We start from the raw sequence: 21,909 nt of genomic DNA on the forward strand, positions 1-21,909 counted from the left end.
AAACTGCTTATAATGAGACTGACTAGCTCCCAAAGCTAGCAAAAAGCTCCAGAGACATGAGGCCAGTGTAACATATTCAGTATCTATTTATCAATAACTTACATACTGGAAAAACTTCATTGACTCAAATTACAAAATTCAGTAAGGACACATCCTTTTCATTTTTCATAAAACATTTTAAGATTTGACAGGAGACATTTTTCCTTCAAATTTTATGCAAAAAAATAAGACACTATAATAGAACTTCCATTGCCCTAAGAAAGATCATATTAACATTGCTCTTAATTGCAATTAGCATTTCGCTTAAGATATTACTATTTTACAATATAATTTCAGTGTACTTAAAAATGTGGTTGCTGGTACCTCTCTAGAGCTTTGGAGAGGAAGCTAGTGCCACCAGTGCCTACTGACCTGCATCTGAACCTGATGAGTACCTACTGTTCCCCTCAATGTCAGAAATAGGAAGATGTTTAATCCCTCTGAAAATCCATTCTTTAAGACAGTTGCAAAGAGCCTTACGGACTACCAGTGGCGGTTAGAAACAGAACACAATACCTACAAACAATTCCCTCTTGCAACTGCTGCATTTTGACTTGGTCAAAATGAAGAAGGATGTTTTAGAAAGTCACAAAAGAAGTCCTGAGAAGTTTCATATTGACAACAAAGCACTCCACAAATCAGAGAAGCCAGGATTGAAGCACTGCATTTTAGATTCAAATTTGCAGATTTAAAAACATTACTAGGACAGGCTATACCACAGAATCTTTAAGTTTCAAGGGTCAGAACTACATGTTCCTTATTATGTGCATACTCATTTCCTGCCCACCCCCCATCAGAAGGCATGCCCAGGGCATGATTGTTGAAATTCTGCCTTAAGTTCTCATATTCACGGATGCACTGAAATATACTTTCTTCAAATAGAGAGCTTCCTCTTCTGCCCATATACATTTTACAATCCCACTTTTATTGATGTCCTAAGGAGGCTCAAAGTAAAAATCACACTGTAAGAACTAGTTTATTATTAATTTATAACTCACACAACAACTACAGTCATGTGTTCTTCCATACTTCAGATGGCAATATACAGCAAAATGAGTTTTTAATTACAGGCAAAATTAAAGCTGCTGCTACACTCTTTGATGTAATTCCATTTCAAAACAGAGAACATGAAGTAAATTCATTACTACAAAGTACTCCATGGCTGGAGTTGGAAGAAATGGAGCTTTGTTCAGATTCAGTACCAAATCAATTTTACAAATGGTAATGCTGAACACTATGATGCAGTCCATCATTCCCACCCTGAGGGTGCAAGTCATTCATCAATGACAGTCCAACTACGCGCTTTTAAATCAATAGGAAATGCAACGGTTGTGAACAGGAGTCATACTAAATCCAGTCAACATCTGGATCAACCCAAAAAATGGGAAAGTTGAAAATGGGCTAGCAGGTAACATCATCTTACCTTGCACTGCCAAACCAGCTAGCCGAATTCCCTGCTCCAGTGAAGAACGTAATCGGCCATCAAGAACATCCTTTTTCACTTGTAGGTAATACTGATATCTACAAACAAGAAAGGAGAACAAATTACAAAGTCTATATGCTTGCATATTTTCTGCAGAATGAGAGACTGTCGAAAGTAAGAAAAATTCCCCACAAACAGGTCATTTAGTTAGAACAACAGTCCAGGCCTGAACTAAGAAGTTCCACATTATCTGCCAGGCACATGGACATTACCAAAATAAGTCAATAAGACTGCTATGAGGACAACGTTTCCAGGTGTACAAAAAGGAAAATAAGAAGTTCTAGTTTGTACTCCCAAGACCACCCAGAAGAGTAACATCTGCTGGGATTACCTGCTCTGGGGTTACCATGCATTCTCCAATACAGAAAGAGGCTTCCATATTTCATCTATGGTTTTTGCTCCAGGGTCACCATTTTGATAGGAGAAATGGAATTTTAGCAAAATACTTTGGCCAACTGATGTAACTTTAACTGGGGACCATACAGAAATTTTTTATATTGGCATCCCTTATCCATAAAGATGACTTAGACTCACAAATCGAACAAAACCAACTAATAGTACCATGCACCTGCTGATCTCCAGAAACTGATCACACGGTAAACTATGTTTGGTTTAAACCACAGTAACAGAAACTACACATTTCACCTTGCATTTGCAGCAGAGTAGCTGAGGACAAACAAGAAGCTTTCCACAAAAGTTTTACAAATTACAGTGTCCCCGGCCTTGCATCCCTCCCATCCACTGAAGCGTACCAGGCACACAGCAGCGATGGCCGAGGCAGCAGGGATATGGACCAATCCCTCCAACATTATCAGGTTAAAGTCCAACAGAGACAGCTTTGTTACTAGGCTACAACATTTTATTCTGCAGGCACCAATGCGTGTTCCCTTGAGCTATCTCAAGGGCATGGAGGGTAAAATCAGCAGGGGGCAAGACGGGCAGCTGAAGGAATTGCAGCCACCACTGCAAGATCACCGTATCTGTCACTGATGTGCCAATAATCAAACAGTTGAGTTACAATATAAGGATCTAGTGTCCATCAGCTTAAACTTTTGGTGCACACATATGTAACCCATCCCAACTGACATAAAACACAGTTTCTCCCTCAGCTGACACACAAAAACTCATCAAGTCTGAGCCCAAAGATATTGTACCAGTGTAGCCACAGCTCGTGTGCATGCTTGCAGCCTCGCATGTCCAACCCCCAGACCTACCAATAGTAAATGATGGGTCTGGGTGACTGAAGTTAAGAAAAACCAAATGCCAACACACAAAGAAGAGGGGTTTCTCAGGCTGTGACGGGACACGTCAGTCTGGCTGCAGCTGAACCAGGTTATGAGGTTACTGCTTCAGCTGATCAGCACCGTGCCCTGGCACAGGTCACTGCTCCCTTCAGTGGCACACGTGCTTGCCCCCTCACACAAAGGGCATCCCCTCAAAGCAGCAGGCATTTAAAAATAAAAATAATTGCCTGAGCTAAACCAAATCATTCTGACAGAACTGGGTTACAAATAAACCATACACAAGCATGTCAGGCGGTCTGAAAGACTGCAGCCTCCGCAAGGAGGACAGCGAAGAGCAGTCAGAAAAAGGCTGGGGGCAGTAAACTCTTAGCTGGACTCAGCTGCAGCCAGCACACCACATCTGGCCTTAACCTTGAACCTTTGGGATTAGCAAAGAAACAGTTCTTGGTGTGTTTTAATGATTTCAGACAGGTGTGTGTGTCTTGGGGTTTTTTTTTGTTTTTTTTTTTTTTAATTGCCTTCCTGGGCAATTAACAAGGCAATTTACCTTTCCTTCTTGGAAGAGAACCACAGTAACATCATCCGTGCTACAAGGACTTCACTGTAGAACAAATACATATTCTATACTATACAGTCTATATTCTATACTATGGTCTACATTCTATACTATACCATACAGTCAAACTATACTCACAAACGTTACCATTTAACTCTGTGCGGAGATAGTGGAAACGACCTGTGTGCTTCAAAAGAAAAAAAAACCCAAAGTCATTCTTTGAGCGATATTAATCAAATACGGCATTTTACATTTCTCTTCAGTTAACTCTTCTGTCAGCAATGTGAGATGCAGTAACTTGCCACTAGACAGCACCAATGCTCTGACCAGACCTGTACTCGCAAGGTAACAGCACTGCAACAGGCTACAAGCATTTTCAGTGCAGAGAAACCCTCTCAGTGGAAGGCCTGTGCATATGATCCTTAACATTCGAGGAGTCCCCTTTTGAGCTGCCAGTTTTCACATGCACTTAAAAGGTAATTGTTGGGTTACTAGCTTTAGGTTCCCTCTCCCCCTATTCCCTCAAAAAGTGCAAACAGAGAATATTTTCAAACAGGAAAAAAATCTCATTTAAAATGTTTAGATTTAGCTTTCACGTAGACTAATGAAGATTAAGACATCAGTGGGTATTGAAATTTGATTGAGGAAGGAAGTGTAAAAAGCATACTGCTTCTCAGCTTGATCCTTGTGCTTCAGCCCCAGGTTTAGCGCTTGCTTGGTCCTGGGGACAAAACCAGTTTGCTTCCAGTCCTGTGCAATGACTAAATCTCAATTCTGCAAATATTCATGCTTTCACACAAGCTTCACATAAGCTGCTTTGTCAAATATGCACATGAATAAGTGTTTACTGAATCTGGTTTTAGAGACTTGTAATCCCAAAGCAGGCTGTTTATTTATGTTACTGGTCTATATATATGCATGAGTTACATATGTTCTATTCTAATAGAACAAAAGTAAAACTCTATTGCTAAAATGAACACAAAGTTAAGAGATTACACAAAAGTCAAAAAATGTAAAATCTTACAGTGAAATCCTAGCTGTATTGAAATCAAGACATCAGCTTTACAGGAGCTGGGATTTCAACCACAGTGTCCACAAAAACATAGATGAACCACAGTGAGGATTATCTATATAAGCATCATAAAATATAGGACATTAATGCTGTTACTGCAATATCAAATACTATGATCAAAACTTTCAAAAGGAATGGTGATGCCGGATATCTCCAGTTTTAGTTTGCTGATACTTCAGAAAATCTGATTTTAAGAAAGCACTCAGCACCCACTGTATGAGAAAGAAGCCCATTTAAAGGTGTTTTACCCTGAATTCAGAATCAAGTCAAATTTAAAAAATCATAGCAGGAATATTCTACAGTATGACAGTACAGCACTGAATCTACTAACATTGTAGCAGATTAAAAGTTTTGGATTTATTGTATATTATGGATCGTTGTGCAAAGAGAGTTTAAAAGATATATACAGCTTGTTCTGTCACATTAACTAGTGTTTCCAACAGAGAACACCTATGGAGAAAGCTGGCAGCTTTCAGAGGCAAGTGCATAGAAAACCAATCACCTAGTATGTCTCTGACATCTTTTTTCCATGGAAGTGGCAAGATAAATTGAAGAAGACTGGGACAGAAAACTATGGTCTGTAACAGCTACATCTTTATTCTTGGATTGAGAGTGACAAGGGTCATCCATATAAGGTGTCCCCTGGCACATCCTTTAATTATGGCAGCGTAAGGCATGAACTGGAATCATGAATTCCACTTTCCAGGAAGAGCAGGAGCCGGGTTGTCACTGAAAAACCTGGATAAAGATCTGCTAAAGGCTATAATAGCTCTATGAGCCACAGATTCATGGCTGAGTTGTGCTGCAAAACTGTGGTCAGGCTTTCTGCCCATTAGACAGAGAGAACAGAAACTGGCCCATATTCCATCACGGATTTGAGGCTCCTCTGTCYGAAATTATGTTAAATGCTGTTATTATGTCACTAGCTGAGACTACTCTTTGTTTGTTTAGACTGCAAAAGTGTGTCTATAATTTGAAGGAAATCAAACATTTTAAAAACGATTCATCTATAGATTAACTGAAGGAAGCTAGCTGCTCCAGAACAGCAGATAAAAACATGTATTTCATAACCCTCCGATTAGGTGGTTTAGTCGGGAAAGCAAATGGAAACCGAACAAAAGAGAAGTCTGCAAACTGTACCCCAAAATAATAAAAGCCAAGAAATTCAAAATTAAGACTTACAACACTTTATTCAAAGGGCCTGCATGGAATACTAGGGGAGTGCAGGGCAGAAGACAGACCACACCATAGACAAGTGGGCTGAGAGCTGAAATCCAGCCTTGTTTCTCTTGTGCTCATTTTGGGTTAAAATTTTTTTAGCAGAGCCTTTGTATGTTCAATATAATAAAGGCTACTACAGTTTGCCAGCCTGTAGCTAATTCCAAGGGGAATGGGAGTGGACAACAAGTCTGAACAAAGCCATAATTACAAGGATATCATTTCCCACAACTCTATTTAGCCAACACAGAAAACATTAAGAGCATATTTGCATCTATGGCATCAAAATGCACACTTTATAAAGTAAAGCTGCTGCAACTGGACAGTTATAAGACAACATTTGAACTCTGGTATCAACATCTGCATTTTAGCAATCAATATTACATCAGAGAAAAAAACCCAAACGGTACTAGGAAACAGGAGACAAGGGTGCTTGTTTAAAATTTAATTAAAAGACTTATATTCAGACTTAGCTATAGCTGCGTAAATCTGGAGTAACTTCATTTGCCCATATAGTTCTGCAYAGACCTCACAACATCAGGTTGTGTTTGTATAGATGTCATTGAATTCACTGCACTCTGCAATCATCACTTTTTATCTTATATATAATCTCTACTGTTGTTTTAAATACACAGAAGATAATTCAGTTCACTTTACTGGTTTCCTTTCTCTTGGGCAGCAAATTTTTCAAATATCACAACCCACGCAGAACCTGGCCTGAACAATGTTGGAAGTGAGATTTTTGTGGAAAAAATTTAAGGGTACCTTCAAAAGCAAGAACATGATATAGTTCTGCAGAGTGTACTGCATCTTCACTGCATTGGTGCACTGAGTCTTCACACTTTTCCTACTACAGACTTCCACAGAGAGCCACAAGGCAAACACTTCATTAATAATTATTCACAATATTATCATACCCAACAGCCCTAAAAATCAAGCAGCGCCCAACTCTGCTAGGCTCTCTACAAGAACTCTACAAGAACAGAACAAAAAAAGCTCGTTTCCCCAGGCATTTACAATCCAAATAYATATAAATATATATTTTACATACATATACACATATATATTTACATAGATGTATATGTAAACGTAGACAGGATAGAGATAGGAAGGATTAGTATTGTTTGCATGTTGTACTGTGATCAATCTGGATTTTAGTTATTCTTCCCTGGTTTTACTTTTTTTCATCTGTGCATCATGAACAGGAAGGGTTAAGAAAATACACATTGGTTTTAGAGCAGCAGGAAAGACTTTTTTTTATTTTTCAATCCATCAGTATGCTTTTGCTGGAAATTTCAAACTAGCCTGAATAAACCCATTACAATTTCAATACAAATAAACCTATTTACCTTAAGCGTATTTGAAAACACACATAAGCTGTAGAAAACGTATTAGTACCATAGAAGAAAATGTATTAGTTACCCAAGAGGTACAATTCCTTTAAAATTGTTTCTAATGATGCAACTACTGGCTTGACTAACTTTTTTATAACTCATTAGGTACCTTTTTGGCGCCAAGCCTATCTATTGGATAACTGCATTGCTATGTAGTTTTAACTTTTCTTGAGGAAAGAAAACTGCTTTACTGCTTCCATATGTCCAAAATAATAAGTCTTTAATACTCAAAGGAGAGAGAGATAGTTCCACAAGTGGTTTAGCTCAAGTCCTGCTGCTCTTTTCCAACTTAAAAAAAAAAAAAAGCAATTAGAGTACTAGATGATCTTCTAAAATTAGGAACACAATAAAAGTCATATTAAATCACAACAACAGTCCAATTCAGCTCATTTGGTTTTATCTCAGAGTGGTAATATACTTCTGAAGAGACACTCTGCAATGTACAGTTATGCAATAATCTGCCCATAGGGGAAGCAATTTCTTCTGAACAGAAGACTTCTATCACTTACTAAAATTATTTTAAGCCTTAGCTTTGATATTGATGCATCTATTGTTCAACTAACATCTTAAAATCTGCCATGATTTTGGTTTCAATACCATTTAGCGACAGGATTCCACAGATACTTACATATTGTGATTTAAAGAGAAAGCTATTTTTTATATTAAACGGTGGCTTTCATAATTTCAGCCTTTGAGCTAGATAAGCCAATGATTCAGCTATTCAGAGAATGAGCAAAGGAACTGATTGATAATGACCAAAATGCTATTTTTCAGCCATCTGAGACAATCATAGTACTACTTAGCTCTTACTGGTTGCTTTTCCGAGAGTAACATGCTTTAAATAGAATTCATGATCATTAGCCCTATGACGTTACCTCTCTAAGCTGAGGCAGGAAACCAATGGCAGACTTGGGAGAGCTGAATTTTTTTCCTAAGTCTCAGTCAGGGTTCCACTTACTAGATAGTGCTTATTTCATGTGGGTCAAGATATAGCAACAAAACTTACTGCAAACCGGGACTGCGTTTCATATGGCAAGAAAGAAAGAGACAGGACTGGTCTTTTCAGATACAATGTTCAGTATATTGGCCAAGACAGTGTTATGATTTCTGGGCTTGAGCATGCTGGAACTCATCTCAGGGGCAAGAATTCAATCAGCACATTTTAATCTAAAGGTATTAATAACAACAAAAAAATATATGCATACATTGATGACATCATTGTCAGCAACGCCGTGCTAAGGTCTTGTCTTTGCCTTTGGGAAAAACTTAGATGATATTGATAAACAGAACGTCTCTAGCTCGCTCCTCTGGAATTTCACCAGCTAATCTCCCAGCGGAAGTCTGATGTTTCACGGTACTAGACAATAGCCATTTATCTGGGATTTGTGGTAGAATATAAAAAACAATGGCTATGCTTCACTACTAAAGAGGAATATTTTTGGAAGGGTATTACTGAGAACAAGTCTACCACACCCTGTATCAGACCTTCAGAAAGATCAGTAGACTTGCCAGAAAAAGAAGGGAAGGAGACGAAAGAGCTCATGTCACACACAGGAAAAACTTCCTTCAGAAGCTCAAGCTGTCAATGCCAATAGTAAAACAYACTCGCAACAGTTTCTAGGGTAGAAACTCCTTGATCATAACAATCTTATACAGCAGGTCAAGGTTAACCTCAGGTAACTGAGAAATGAGATTGTTCAAAAGCAGAATCCAACTGCCTACATCCTGGTTTCCTTCAACAGCCGGGTGGAAAAGATGACTGTGAAACAAAATAAAGTAAGTGAAATACATGGAAAGATTTGTGTCATTTCTTTTCCCCTTCCTAATGGGACAGAACAATGCTAGGTTARCATTATTTTCATGTCTTTGGTTCATAGGATTGAAAAGGAAGGACAGATTAAAGCACAGTTCATATCATCTACTCCCACATCTCTCAATCTCACTCTTCAAAGACAATAGTTTATAGCTGAAGGGGTAGAAGGGAATTTGGATAAAAGAGACTAATTCCACAATGACAGTCACTTTCCATTTGTTTTGCTATACATTTTGCAAGCATAAGCACAAATAATACATAGCCTTGCTGACTCACTTGTCCTATGAGGAGCAACAAGGAGCACACAGAAAGTTAAGCTAGCAGATCTAACCAATTTAAGGTCCTACCAAAAGCCACTATCTTCCAAAGGTCCAGCTTAAAAAAAAAAAAAAAAAAAAGTCAACTCAAGGCTGAGGATATTGAAACAGGAAAACCTTTGCACACCTAAAAACAGCCTGATCAGAAATTTGCATTTCCTAGGTGTTATTTACTATCCCCATTTCATTAATTTACTACTTAAAGGTTATTGCTTTGTATGTATTCTCCAGAAGACAGACTATTAAAAATTCAGATCTCTTCCCCACCACCAGTGCTTTACACAACTGGCAGAAGTTTTCAAACTAGTACATGCGTTTTAGGAGTGACAAAATTTCTTCCTTGTGTGAATCAGTCAGTGAAGCCAAATTCACACAGGGAAATCAGTCACTCAAAAAGAAAAGAATATGCATATTGAAAATGGAGGAGCACATGGTTTATAACCTCTCACACATAAAAAGCTGCTTTCAGTATAGCTTGCTATCAAAATGTTGTGGGTCTTTGACATCCAGTGTTACAGGAACGGCTAGTGAAATTCTTAGCAGTTAAATACAGATAAGAGCATCACATTCAGCATTCTTCTTGGCACTTCCCTGAAAGGCAAAGGACTGAATAAATCTGGAGATTCGTTCAGCCCTGGAATTTTTCCCTCTCGGTCAGAGTTGAGGGACTTGGGCAGACCCATGAGTCTGCATGCCACCATACTCTTGCCGTGCCTCTTCTGTGGACGCCTTTTGTCTCCAGCTGTCAACTCCGTACCAGAAGTAAAGCTTTTTGCAAGAAGGAATCTCAGATTTTAAAGAAACACTCTGCAAGACTTTTGTTTTTCCTGCCATTTCTTACGGACCACAAGCACTTACATGCATCCAGGCCTTGTTGAGGCCTGCAGACATGACACAAGCCTTCCAAAACACGTTTTCCTTTCTTGAAAGGCTTAGCCAGCAGATTCAGTCGTGCAGCATCCATCAGTTGCTCTATATTTAAAAAGGACCCCCCCCCAACCACAACAGGTCCAGCTTTCATCCCTGGATCTGTACTTTTTCTTAACAGCATGTTATACTTTTTGTATACTCTAAGTTCAAATAAACCCACAAATATGAACTTAAACCTTCATATTTCATAAAGGCCAGTAATAGCATGCTTTAGCAAGAGCAGAAGGCATGCCACAACCTGATCCTGATTTTCTGCCCTTGAACTCTTGAATTAATTATAACAAATTACAGGGAGCCCCACTACAATTTATAAGCACAATAAACTCCCTTATAACCACCTATAATTTTATCAGGGTTAATCCAAATACCTAAAGAATTATACAATACAGTACTCCAACATGCCTCTTAGAGTAAAAATTTTGGGAAGCCATATTCTCTTGTCTTTCAAGCCCTCTCAGCAAAAGCTAAATTTGGTCTCTTCAAGCTGGAGTTCAGCAAAGCCAAGCCCTGGTGACAACACCATACTATTTATCCTTGTAAAGGCTGGAGTGCAATTGTAAAAATAAAGCAAAACAATCAAAATCATTGAGTGAAAATAAATCTCTATTTTAGTGAATTTTCAGCTGAAAATACAAGTATAAATATTATACCGAAACACTAGAATAAAACATTTGGGAGCAMAGGGTTCATTAGCCATACTTCTTTGAAAACATGCCACGTATCCATCTGTTCTAGGTTTTAAGCACATGCTTAAACTTTTATTTTTCAACATGACAATCCCATTGACTTCAGACTACTTATATAGTCAAGCTTAACTATATATGCTTATGTCTCCTGAGACAGATACTTGAGTTCAGCTACAGAGGTCCAAAGATTACAAAACAAGAGACAATTATTAGTTTGACTTTGGTTTTGATCATAAAGAAGTAGGAATGATTCAGGTAGCTGAATTACATGAGAGACTAACTGTAGTAATGCCTCATACAGCTTTTCATATATAGATCTTAAATGCTGTACATAAGGATTAGTATTCTCATTCTTCCACTCTACTTCCCTAAAACACAAACAAACAAACAAACAAAACACAGTGAGAAAACAGGGGGCTAAGGAAGGATGCGACTTCCCATAACAGTGGTAACACTGGAACTGAACCCAGATCTACTCTCAACCAGTAGTGCCCGTAGGTTAAATGGATATCAAAGCCTATAAGAAAAATTCCTCTTGCTAAACCTCCTTCAACCTTTTTGCGTGGTTTGCAATAAAAAAAAAAAAGTACCCAACAGGTTTTGCTATGAATGCAAACCTATGAAGTCTCACACAACTCCCCTCATCACCACTGCCACCTTCACCCTCCTACTAAGGGGGCATCTCTCATTTGTGATAAAGGGCCCCAGGGCTCTTTCCTCCCACCCTGGACTCCCGCACAGCAGAGGCAGCTGAGTGCTCTGACACGGGACCCTGTGAGGAGCCAAGGCTTTCATGTGCAGTGCCACCATCCAGCTCGGGAGCAAAAAGGACAGGAGTCACGCTGTGCTCCAGGTAGCATGCCGCCGAGGAGAGGCCGCTTTGCAGACTGGGATACAACTAACCATCACCCCTGGGACTGCCACAGCCTTGGGCAACTGCTCCTCCTTTGCTGCATGACGCAAGACATATGCTCCAACTAGGTATAGGAGTTCCAGCGACACATAGGCTCTACTTATTTAGAGGTGCTCAAACATATGACCTGGCATGCAGCTTACATGTCATTTCCCAGTTAGTCTCACCCTCAAAACAGCAGACCTCATGCACTGAGCAACTCATGCCCCCAAACCCTTAGGGGGCACGAAAGTAATGGCAACTGGGAAGATCCATCCTCACAAAGATGTAAAAATGAAAAGATGAGCCATGTCTATGTACACTGAATACTAAACTTGATAAGGAACAGGAGCACAAAAAAACCTGTTGTTTTCTCCCCGACTTGCAAGTGCAGTAAAGGTTGCAGCAGAAATGAGATTAGATGAAAAATTATAATAGCTTAGATTTACTTCCTTTACTCATATATGTTGACTCAGTTCAAAATATGCTGTTGCCTGCCCTGAAAAGTATATGCAGCTAACCTTCTAGCTGTCCCCACTGTGGGAAAAGGTGGTTTAAGTTACATATGGAAGCAACATGAGTCAACAGTTTGAAAATTCTCCTGGTAGCCAGCCAGGTTAATGGTCAAGCAGGTTAGAATATCATGCTAAAAAAATGTGGTGAGCTAACTAGAACATATGCATACTCCAGCGTATACTCTGGAACATTGAAAATAAATATAGAAACAAATCTTTTAAAAATTGGGTTAAGTACAGATATAACTCTAAATTATTCTTAATACACAAAACAAATGCAAAAAGCTCAATGTGCTCCATGTTCCCCCCTCCATTAAATATGTTAGTTCAATGTAAGACATTGTATTGACCCCATAAACCCTACCTCATACTTCAAAATATATTCTAAAGAAATACTCTCCTACAGTGGAGTTCTAATCCCTATAATGACAAAAGTCAGCTACTCTTTTTCTGAGTAAATGTACTTCTGTACATTGCTGCTGAAGATGAATAGTGCATATACCAGTGAACAACTGGTATGCATATCTAAGTATCCAAATGCACACCACAAAATAATCACTTTGTGGGTTCAGACTGGCATGCAAGTGTATTCGAGTGTTACTTATTCAAAGAGCAAGTGAACACATTCAAACTCATGGAAAATGTGCTTAACTCAAACTTTAAAAAAAAAGTTAAGGCTCTAGTAGCCTGCAGTGGAACCTCATTCATAGATTTATGGAACTCATTATAAAATCATCAGTAAAATCCTTCAGGTACTATTCTAGTCTCACAAAAATCAAACCCCAAGAAAGCTCTGTTGAGTTTAGTGGAATTTTACCTTGTAAGGAGTTAAAATCCAGTCCAGTCACCACTGYCTTTTACAGATACCTGCCCTGGTAGTAAGAAAACACTGCTTGAAATGAGACAAAAGGAAGTTGCCACTTATCTATAGGGTCCTCAGTATAGTAGCTTGCATTCCTGTGAAAAAATTAGTGAAGCACCTACATTAGAGTGTGTCTAGTGTGCTCACTGCCATCTAGCAGAAAACAGGGACCAAAACCTTGGTAACCTTAGTGTTTGCACAGGGTTAGTCTAAAATAGTCACCCCACAAGTCAGCAGATAATCCCAGAAAACTACAACCAAGGAAGTTCTAACGTCTCAGTGAACACAACCCCGCAGAAGTGAACATGGCTCTGATAACAACAGGATGTTGCCAGAGAAATATGTGAATCAGTGCCCTGTTGGGTGGGTAAAGTAGATTCATTTTATGAAATGAATAATTATTCTTTGTAAAAGATTCAAAAACAGCTGAAGATATCAAGTGCAAAAGCAGCTGCCAAAGATAAAACAGTGAACCAGTAAACATCTCACTGCACAGGAATCTGCCATTTTCCAACACAGAGATTTCTGCCAAATTCTTGTTGAGACTTTCAACTGTGTACGGGCCTCCACACAAATGCTTCTTTTAAACACATTCAGAGACCTCAGGATTGTACAGACATCCAAGTGCAGCTCCTTTAGCTTCATACCCTGCCAGCAAGGAAAAAAATGTTTAAGGTATCAGGCTCCTTGAAAAAGGCTACATCTAGAGCACTAGTTTCATGTTTTGTGTCTCAGCAACAGAGAAGGGAAAAAGTCGTTGCTCCACCCTGCAGTATAACCATCAAAATTCCATAAATCCAATGAAGACTAGCAATGCTACTGTAACCAAGATTTCCACTGCCTATTAAATTCTTGAAATTTAAAAAGCAATTAATAACCCCAATCCAAGACACACGTCTCTTCGTTTGCAGGTTACTGCTCCTGGGTCCCCCTCTACYGCTGAGCTTTCTGATGCTGTAGCTGAATTTTAGACATCTGCCTAAGACCAGTGAGCCCTGGCTGCCTTTTCAATACATGCAGTAGGAAAAAGAGACAATGAATCACCTCAAGAAAGTGATGGACGAAAGAATGGAGAAATCCTGAATCATTCCCTGGAAATGCCTGTTTCTCCTCACAAATTCCCCAGGAAGTCTAGACCGAGCTTTCTCCTGACTGAAGCACCAAGAATAAACCACACGACTAAAGCAGGATCAGTCAGCGTCACTAAGACTTAAGCAGCACATCCTGTAGCAGTCTGCACTTCACTAAGGAGAGACCGCTAGACCCCACTCCTGCATTGCCTGGGAAGATAAATGGGAGAATACTAGCCCCAATGTATCTAACATACTCACGTGTCAAAAATAGTGCCTTAAATTGCACTGGGAGACAAGTCAGAGGCAGCATACTAATCTATGAGGTACACCATAATATTCACTGTGTATACAGCGATGCTTAACGAATGGGCAACCCCATTCTGCAGTGATACACATTCCTACCACCCCTTAAGGGGAAAAAAAGCCTGTCAAGCACTTTGCAATAGTCTAAATGACAAAGGCAATGGGTGACATAGTTCACAGATTATAAGAGGAATGATCCCTTTCATCTTTATGTGAGAAAYGCATAAAGGCTGATGGACAATTCTGTGACTTAAGCCTTTAGGGATGACAGGTGTTTTCCAGTTTTCCACTTTCCCTGTCCTTCTTCTGTAAACAGAAAAATTAAATAGAAAATCTCTTTTTCTAGGAAAAACAAAATGACTCCATCACAGTAACTATCTCTATAGTGGTTATGCTAAAAATTTCATAGAAGAGGAACAGAATGGACATTACACATTCAGTAAATCTCAGGATAATTCTGATCAAACTACTCACTGTAAGCCACAAGGGAGAAATTAGAAAYAGATATTTGTTGAATTAACTTCCTCCTTTCTTCTGTCTAAAAATACAACGAATAGATTCATGAACATGCACAATGCCTTCCTCCCAAACAAGCCTGGCTTAATAAAACATTAATGTAACAGGTCAGATCAAGCTCTGAAAAGCTGGCCAAGGCCTTGGTAGGGCAATGACAAATTAAGTGGATGATAAACTATCTTTTTTAATAAGTAACCAAGCATCATTTGGTCTTTGCTTTGAAAGTGGCTCATTTTATGCAAATGTTTTCCATTTTATGGCCAACAAGAGTTTATTTTCTTTTTCTTTTTCTTCTTCTCAATTAAGGAAACAAAAGGAAACAGTTCTAGTTCCAGCATGTCACCTGTTTGATACTAGAACTCCATAGGCTTGTTTATTTTCATAAAAGCATATTAAAACATGGGCTATTTTTAGGCTAGCAAATTACTACTTGCATCTTTTCCGTGCAAGACTACTACAAACCCCGTCCTCTGCTCTGTGCTCACTGCCAGCTCAAAGGGATGCCTGTATATTGATGTAATATAACAATACACCCACAAAATTGAATTGCATTCATTATCACATTTACAAAGCGCTTCCAGGCCCAAAGTGCTCTTACCTGCAGCCCGTCCCAACAGGAGACAAGCTTAACAACACTTAGCAGCTCTGAGAATTGCACCCTTCAATGCAGATTGAGAACACAGGAAACAATGAAAGTCAATATAACAGATACCCTGAAATGCTGTGGGTTTTTTCCAGCAGATAATAGTACTCCCATTTAAAAACAATATTGTCCTTAGGAATTTTTAAATGTTCTAACTGCTACAGAGTAAAGCCAAGGAACTACATTTCTCCTACCTCTGCTGCTGTTCCATTTTTTAAGCTTTAGAAAAACTTCATCAACTACCACTATCTCTTCTCAATGCTTTTCCTGATCCCAGTACTAAAGGAAGCAACAAAGAGAAAAGATTTGCAAAAAGGTACCTTAGCTCAACACCCCCCACCAAAGAAAAGAACAAAAAAGACCCCCAAGCCAAACAGTTAACTCCTGATGTATGTGCACCAAGAGATAAACACTTCCCCCCTGCTCAAAGTCAGTGACTATTAATTTAGTTCAAATTATCTTTCTGCTTCATGCAACAGAGAAAGTCACAAAGTCTAACTGAAGGAAACAATTCTATGCTATAGGAAAGGAAACAAACCTATTTGCTTTTATATTTGCTTCTCTCTGTATTAGTAACAGGAAAGACACATTGACAACCTTCAGGGAACAAACCCCATAAGCTATTGAGAGCTCTTCCAAAGGCCACAACAGTACAAGCCTCTTTACTGAAGTATCTCAGTCCAGTCCTTGCTTTAGAGGGAATGCAATAAAGGCAGCAGGGAACCCACTTTCCCTTGTGGTGATGGCATTGTGCTTTTGTCCAGTACGGCAAATTATTTCTGTTTAGAATTGAAACTATAATGAAAAAAGTTTGTTTTTTTGTTTGCCATTTTACACCCTAACTTAAACCTGTGTCACGACAAAGTTTCTGGGACTAAATACCTCACTGAAGGTTTTTTGCAAAGTGCTTCAACTTTTGGTAGATCTAGCTAGGCCATGCTGTTAAATACCACTTCCTCTGATAAATCCTCAAGCTGCGTAAATTTAAGTTCACTATCCATAACAGCATCTTCTCCCCTTAGATAGTCTGCAAAGCAGAACTTAATTTTCCACTTCATTTCAAAAGGGAAATAAGTGGTGGTTTTCACAAGGTTGTTCTACTGCAGATTTCAGCAAGACTTAAAATTGCATTTTAGCACTATTCAAGATAATCTGTTGCAAGTATAAAACAAGAACAGGGGAATGCATTCAAATCACACGAGCAGGCTTTCAACCAGAGAGGTTTGCTGTAAACACACATGAAATGGAAAGTATCCACATGAAATGGATACTACTAAAAATATAGCTAAAACTATGCATACATGTTTGTGTGGCATTGGGAGATCTAGCAGAGAAAAGACAAGTCATCGAGGATGGGATTTAAACAGAAGACAAGAACTGATATTCCAGATTATGCTAGTGATCCACATAATGCAAATGTCTATCACCAACAACGCAGGGGACAGCCACCTCACAGGTCCAGAAACAAAAAGCAGTAGGTTTGATGCATCTAACCACAGGGCTTCCTACCCACAGGAAGCTATTCACCAGTAAGGACAAAATCCCATACATCCAGCCTCAACACAGTCCCAACTGCCAGAACTCACAGAAAAAAATGTATAGGCCACAAAGACTCAAAGTTTCACAGGCCCCTCAAAATCACAGTATTATTTTAAAATAACACTTTCTCTGTTTGGTAAAGTTAGGTGTTTTCACTCATTGCTTTTGAAAGCTGTGGAGTACTCAGTGTCATACTTTTCATGCCTTGTTTAGATTTCCTTGCTGTGTTACAAATCTAGTTCGGCTTTGGTTTTGAACATCCCCCCCCCCCCAAAAAAAAAAAAAAAAAAACCAACTCATACTGAAATTCATATAATTCTATCATTTCAACAGCTGCAAAGTTTAAGAAAAATTCTCCAACACTCAGTATAAATCACAAGCATTGATAATAAAATTGTTACATCATTCTACCCAAATGCATAATTTTTCTTAAGAGTCTGAATCATTTCTGGTCTCCAGGTATGGTAAAAAGCCATCCATATTCCTCATCCTCCAGCAAGAGTAAGCAAGAGTGGCTCAGTATTGAGTACAAGCTCAGGCTACCCAAGCAATGTACAGATTCAGCAAATGTCTCCATGCCCAGGTAGACAAAAAAGGAAGATACCAAGTGTCTTCTCCCAAGTGCAAATGCCTCCCGCAGCCTGGTTGGCATGGAGGGATTCAGGTGGCTCTGTCTTGGACCACGGAGGAAACGCTGGCACTCTGTGTAAATTGCATACCTTTATCATTTAAGAAAAGTAGAAACTCAAAATATTACCACTGCTACTGTTTAAAAGGGCCCAATAAAAAGTCCAGAGTACTTCAAAAGCATCAGTTCTACCAAAATTGAGCACAAATAATTCCCATCAGGAGAGAGATATGTAAGAACATGTGACTAAGCTCCAGAACATAAAATAACTATTATTTCCTCATCATCAGATGAAAACATTATACTGTCTAATGCCAAGCCATTCCTGTTACAACATTTCTAACCATCACAGCCACTGCCTTTAAAACACACTAAAGCAAGAATGCAGGCTGAAGTATTCAAGACTGGGTATTTATAGTTATGCAACACTATTTTTTAGAATTGCTACATATGTAATGCACAACCACACACATGAAAACATATTCACTTTCTGGTCTAAAAGCACAGTATAATGCAATAGATTAGATCTAAACATCAACAGCCTCTTAAAATATCTGGCACAAAGAGCTCAGCTTTCAATAATCAACACACAGAGAACAAGCTTCCCATTCACTGAAGAAAGTCAGCAGGGAGAGGGGTTTGCCCTCCTCAGCAAATTATTTTATAAACAGGGAATGAATGTTGAATCTTAGGTCTGCCTTGAAGGAACTCTTATTTTTAAGCCAGAGTTTAAAACAACCACTAAAATAACACATCCCCCCAAAAAATTACTGAAAAGCAAAACAATACATATGCTGCAATAATATGAACACAACAACAACAAAAAAAAACCAAGCAAATACTGCACATTATTTGTTGTTGTTGTCTTCATCCTCTAAAAACATTAAAGCTAATTAAGTATCAGCTTGTTTACATGGCCGGCTACAAGCCTGATGTGTATTTTTTATGCTGCAGTAGCCACTAATTTTAAAAAAGTCTAATAATTAAAAAAAAAAAAAAAAAGAACACTTCAAAGAAGCACCAAAATGCAAATACCCCAGCCCAAGCCTGGGTGGCCACCCATGGCTCTTCAGGCTCATCCAGCTTGCCAGCAGCCTGGTGCTGTTTCCCTGCTAGGGCTCCATCAGCTCTCTGGACAGAGGCCGGGGTGGCTGAATGGGTTGCTGCCTAACCCAAATTCCTGCAGCAGGAATAAGAAAAACAGGGCTGGCTAAGGCTGACACTGACAAGTCACTTAAGGACCCATCCATGACCTTGTCCAGCAAAGGAGAGCTGGGATCCCTGGGCACTCAGGGCCACCTCCACCTCCAAGCGATTCCCAGAGCTTGCTTTCCTCCCAGCCTGCTGAGATACGGTGTAATTCTAGACACGAGASGATCATGATCTGGACCCTGCAGGGTCAGACGGGCTGGCAACCTCAGTCTAAATCAAAATAGGATTCTATTCCAGCATAAATTTCTTAGCTTCCCGTGGATTTACAAAATTCCAGCTCTAGAGTTCCTGCTGCTTCCTCTGGGAGACTCCATTATGACGCAGTCTCATGAATAAAAGACATCTATCTTGGCACTTGTTCTAACTTTCCTTTTACTCTGTCTCATGACACAGCACCTACCTACAGCACCATGTATTAGTTCTTCGGTTAAAAAAGAAAGACTTGGAATTGCCAAACGTAGGCTGATTGTTACCCTGTGCCACTTAATAGCTGTTCCCCACCACTCCTATGCAAAAGTTATCTGTCAATTTGGCCCTTCAAATCATTTAGCCTAGAACAAAAAGTTTGACAGAAATCAAGTGGTGAATTTGAAGGAAAATATAAACCTGCTAAAGGTCAGAAAGATCTCTCAGTATGGTATATCGGGGTGTGGAACAGCTTTCCACGGAGAAGTGGTGAATGCCTCTTTGTGAGGAACTTCTAAGACCAGAAAGGCTGAGCAATAAGGAATGGATGAGTGCAGTTATTATCTTCCATTTCTAAAGTCTGCCATTCTGTCAGGACATTCTGTCCTTTTCTGCTCATTTGGTCATTCTGCTCATATGATTTCAATGTACAGAAGTGATTGCCTTAATTCATGTAAGTAATTTAAAATTACAGTCAGTGGACCTATATAAAATATTAAAATTATATATATATTATATATAAATACACACACACACATCTACACACATATATATTTATATAGTTGGAAACATTCAGGTAAAAGAAATGAGCTATACTCACACTACACAAGGATCCAGCCTAATATAAAAAATAAAAAAGGGAAAAAACAAGCATTTTAACTAGAAATAGTTAAAAACACAGAGCTGTTCTGAACATTAGTGTCACACATGTTTTGAAGTGAATAGTCTTTTTTCTTAGCAAAGAGGTGCATTATCTCTCCAGCTGGGTGGACCATGTAGCTCATTCTAGTGCCAAGGGAGAGCTATGTGCTGTGGCCTTTCCTGCATGATGTGACCATAAGCTACGTAAGCATGGCACAGTTGATCAGCATATGCACAGTATTTGCAACATTTCCTGGCAAAGAGGGCAACTAGAAACTGGTCAAATTAATTTCTCTGGAAGTGACACAGTCCGCTCCTGGATACTRTCTTTCCAAGAGCACAGGCGTACTCTTGAAACGCCTACTGGCGAAGCAGCATGCAGTAAACATGAAATGGCAAAGGCTCCTGGGAAGAGACAGATTTGGACAAGGYGGTAAGGCTTCCACTGTTTCAAAACCACATTTTAAGAGCAGACTTTTCAGCTCAGTTACACCAGTAATATGGAATGAAGGGTTAAATCCAGACTTAAATCTCCAGGTGTGAGAGATCAGATTCAGGTCTTTTGTTTTTAAGCACTCAACCTTCTCACTTGCTGTATAACCCCTATTTCTCACTCATTTGCCTACCCATCCAACTTAAACACACATCTGTTTTCTCCCCCCACCCTCCATGATGTTGGTCTATATTTTAACAGAATCTTTTTTAAATGTTGCTGAATTTTTAAGAATGATTGTTATTAAAAAATTCTAAGCTCTACCAGAAATGTGTATTAACAAGTATTGCCACACAACCTCACATCCCGTCACTTCAGGCAAGCACAGTCATGGTTGCCCAGAGCAAATCATATGGTACACATCCTGCTGGTTCTTCTGACATGTTATGATATACTAAATACCGATTTTTGACAATGAAGTCGCCATAGTGCTTGAATCAGCTACTCTGCACACCAGGGTACACACACACATACACACCCCGCCACCCACACCTCAGGCGGCCACAAGCTGAAAGTGTGACCAAGCATAAAAAGCAAAGCAGTCTAATGTACCCTACCACCTTAACAGTCAAAATAGTTCCACATCACTAAGCTTGCTGCAGAACCAGACTGGAATATGAGGATATATTATCCAACCTTAACAGTGCAATTAAAAGCACTGACTGGTGCAAAAAACCTATCTGACTGTACTTGTATTAAAAGTTAGCAACATATGAGGATGTGAAACTTTAGCTTATTCAAAAAGGTAAAACAAAATAGACTAAAAGTACAGATCAAGTAAGTGAGACATTTAAGAAGGACTTTTTTGAGGGGAGTTAAAAAAAATAAAAAATAAAAACMACCTTGAAAACAGAGGGTAAGCAAAAAAATCCAGAGTTTAAAAGAAAGTGTATTTGCCAGAATATTTTTCCCTGTAAATATGAAGCAGAATTTTCCCCTTTACTTTATTCTCAAGTGATTAAAAAACTCCTACAGTCATAATAGTCTGTTGCTATGTATATTTTAAAAGAACATCTGTTTAAAAATTCTTCCCCTAACACTTGAAGAAAAATAAAGAATGGGAAAGGGGGTATTGTGAAGAAGAAATATTTGCTTAGAAGATAAACAGAAAAAAACAGCTACAAGAAATAGCAGAGAAAGGGATAAGGCAGCAAAATATAAGAAGTGCACGTTCATTCAGTTAAAGGACGATAAGTCCAAGGTTGATTTTTCACAGGCCCTCCAAAAACAGGCCAGCAGTCACAGACACTAATTTTCCACCTGCAAACACATTCATTCCCACACTTTGCAGGTGCAGTCATCCCGGTCCAAATATAGCCCTTCAGTGTTTTCTTTCACAGAAAAGTCATACAGTGCAGGCTCCAAGAAAAATGCAGAGCTGACACTTGAACTCAGCTGAAGATTGTGCCCAATGTAGCACGGTGCAAATGCTGG

At 39.1% G+C, this 21,909-nt stretch overlaps 1 protein-coding gene across 1 annotated transcript in view; it reads right to left on the reverse strand.

Moving 5' to 3' along the window:
- PTPN14 (protein tyrosine phosphatase, non-receptor type 14) overlaps positions 1–21,909 on the reverse strand; it is a 72,497-nt gene that overhangs the window by 37,146 nt on the left and 13,442 nt on the right. Inside the window, exon 3 of the mRNA XM_026088839.1 lies at positions 1,463–1,560. Coding sequence (XP_025944624.1) covers positions 1,463–1,560 — 98 coding nt within the window. The remainder of the gene's footprint in view (positions 1–1,462; positions 1,561–21,909) is intronic.

The sequence above is a fragment of the Apteryx rowi genome, unplaced genomic scaffold, assembly GCF_003343035.1.
Source record: "Apteryx rowi isolate R43461 unplaced genomic scaffold, aptRow1 scaffold_79, whole genome shotgun sequence".
Taxonomy (NCBI): domain Eukaryota; kingdom Metazoa; phylum Chordata; class Aves; order Apterygiformes; family Apterygidae; genus Apteryx; species Apteryx rowi.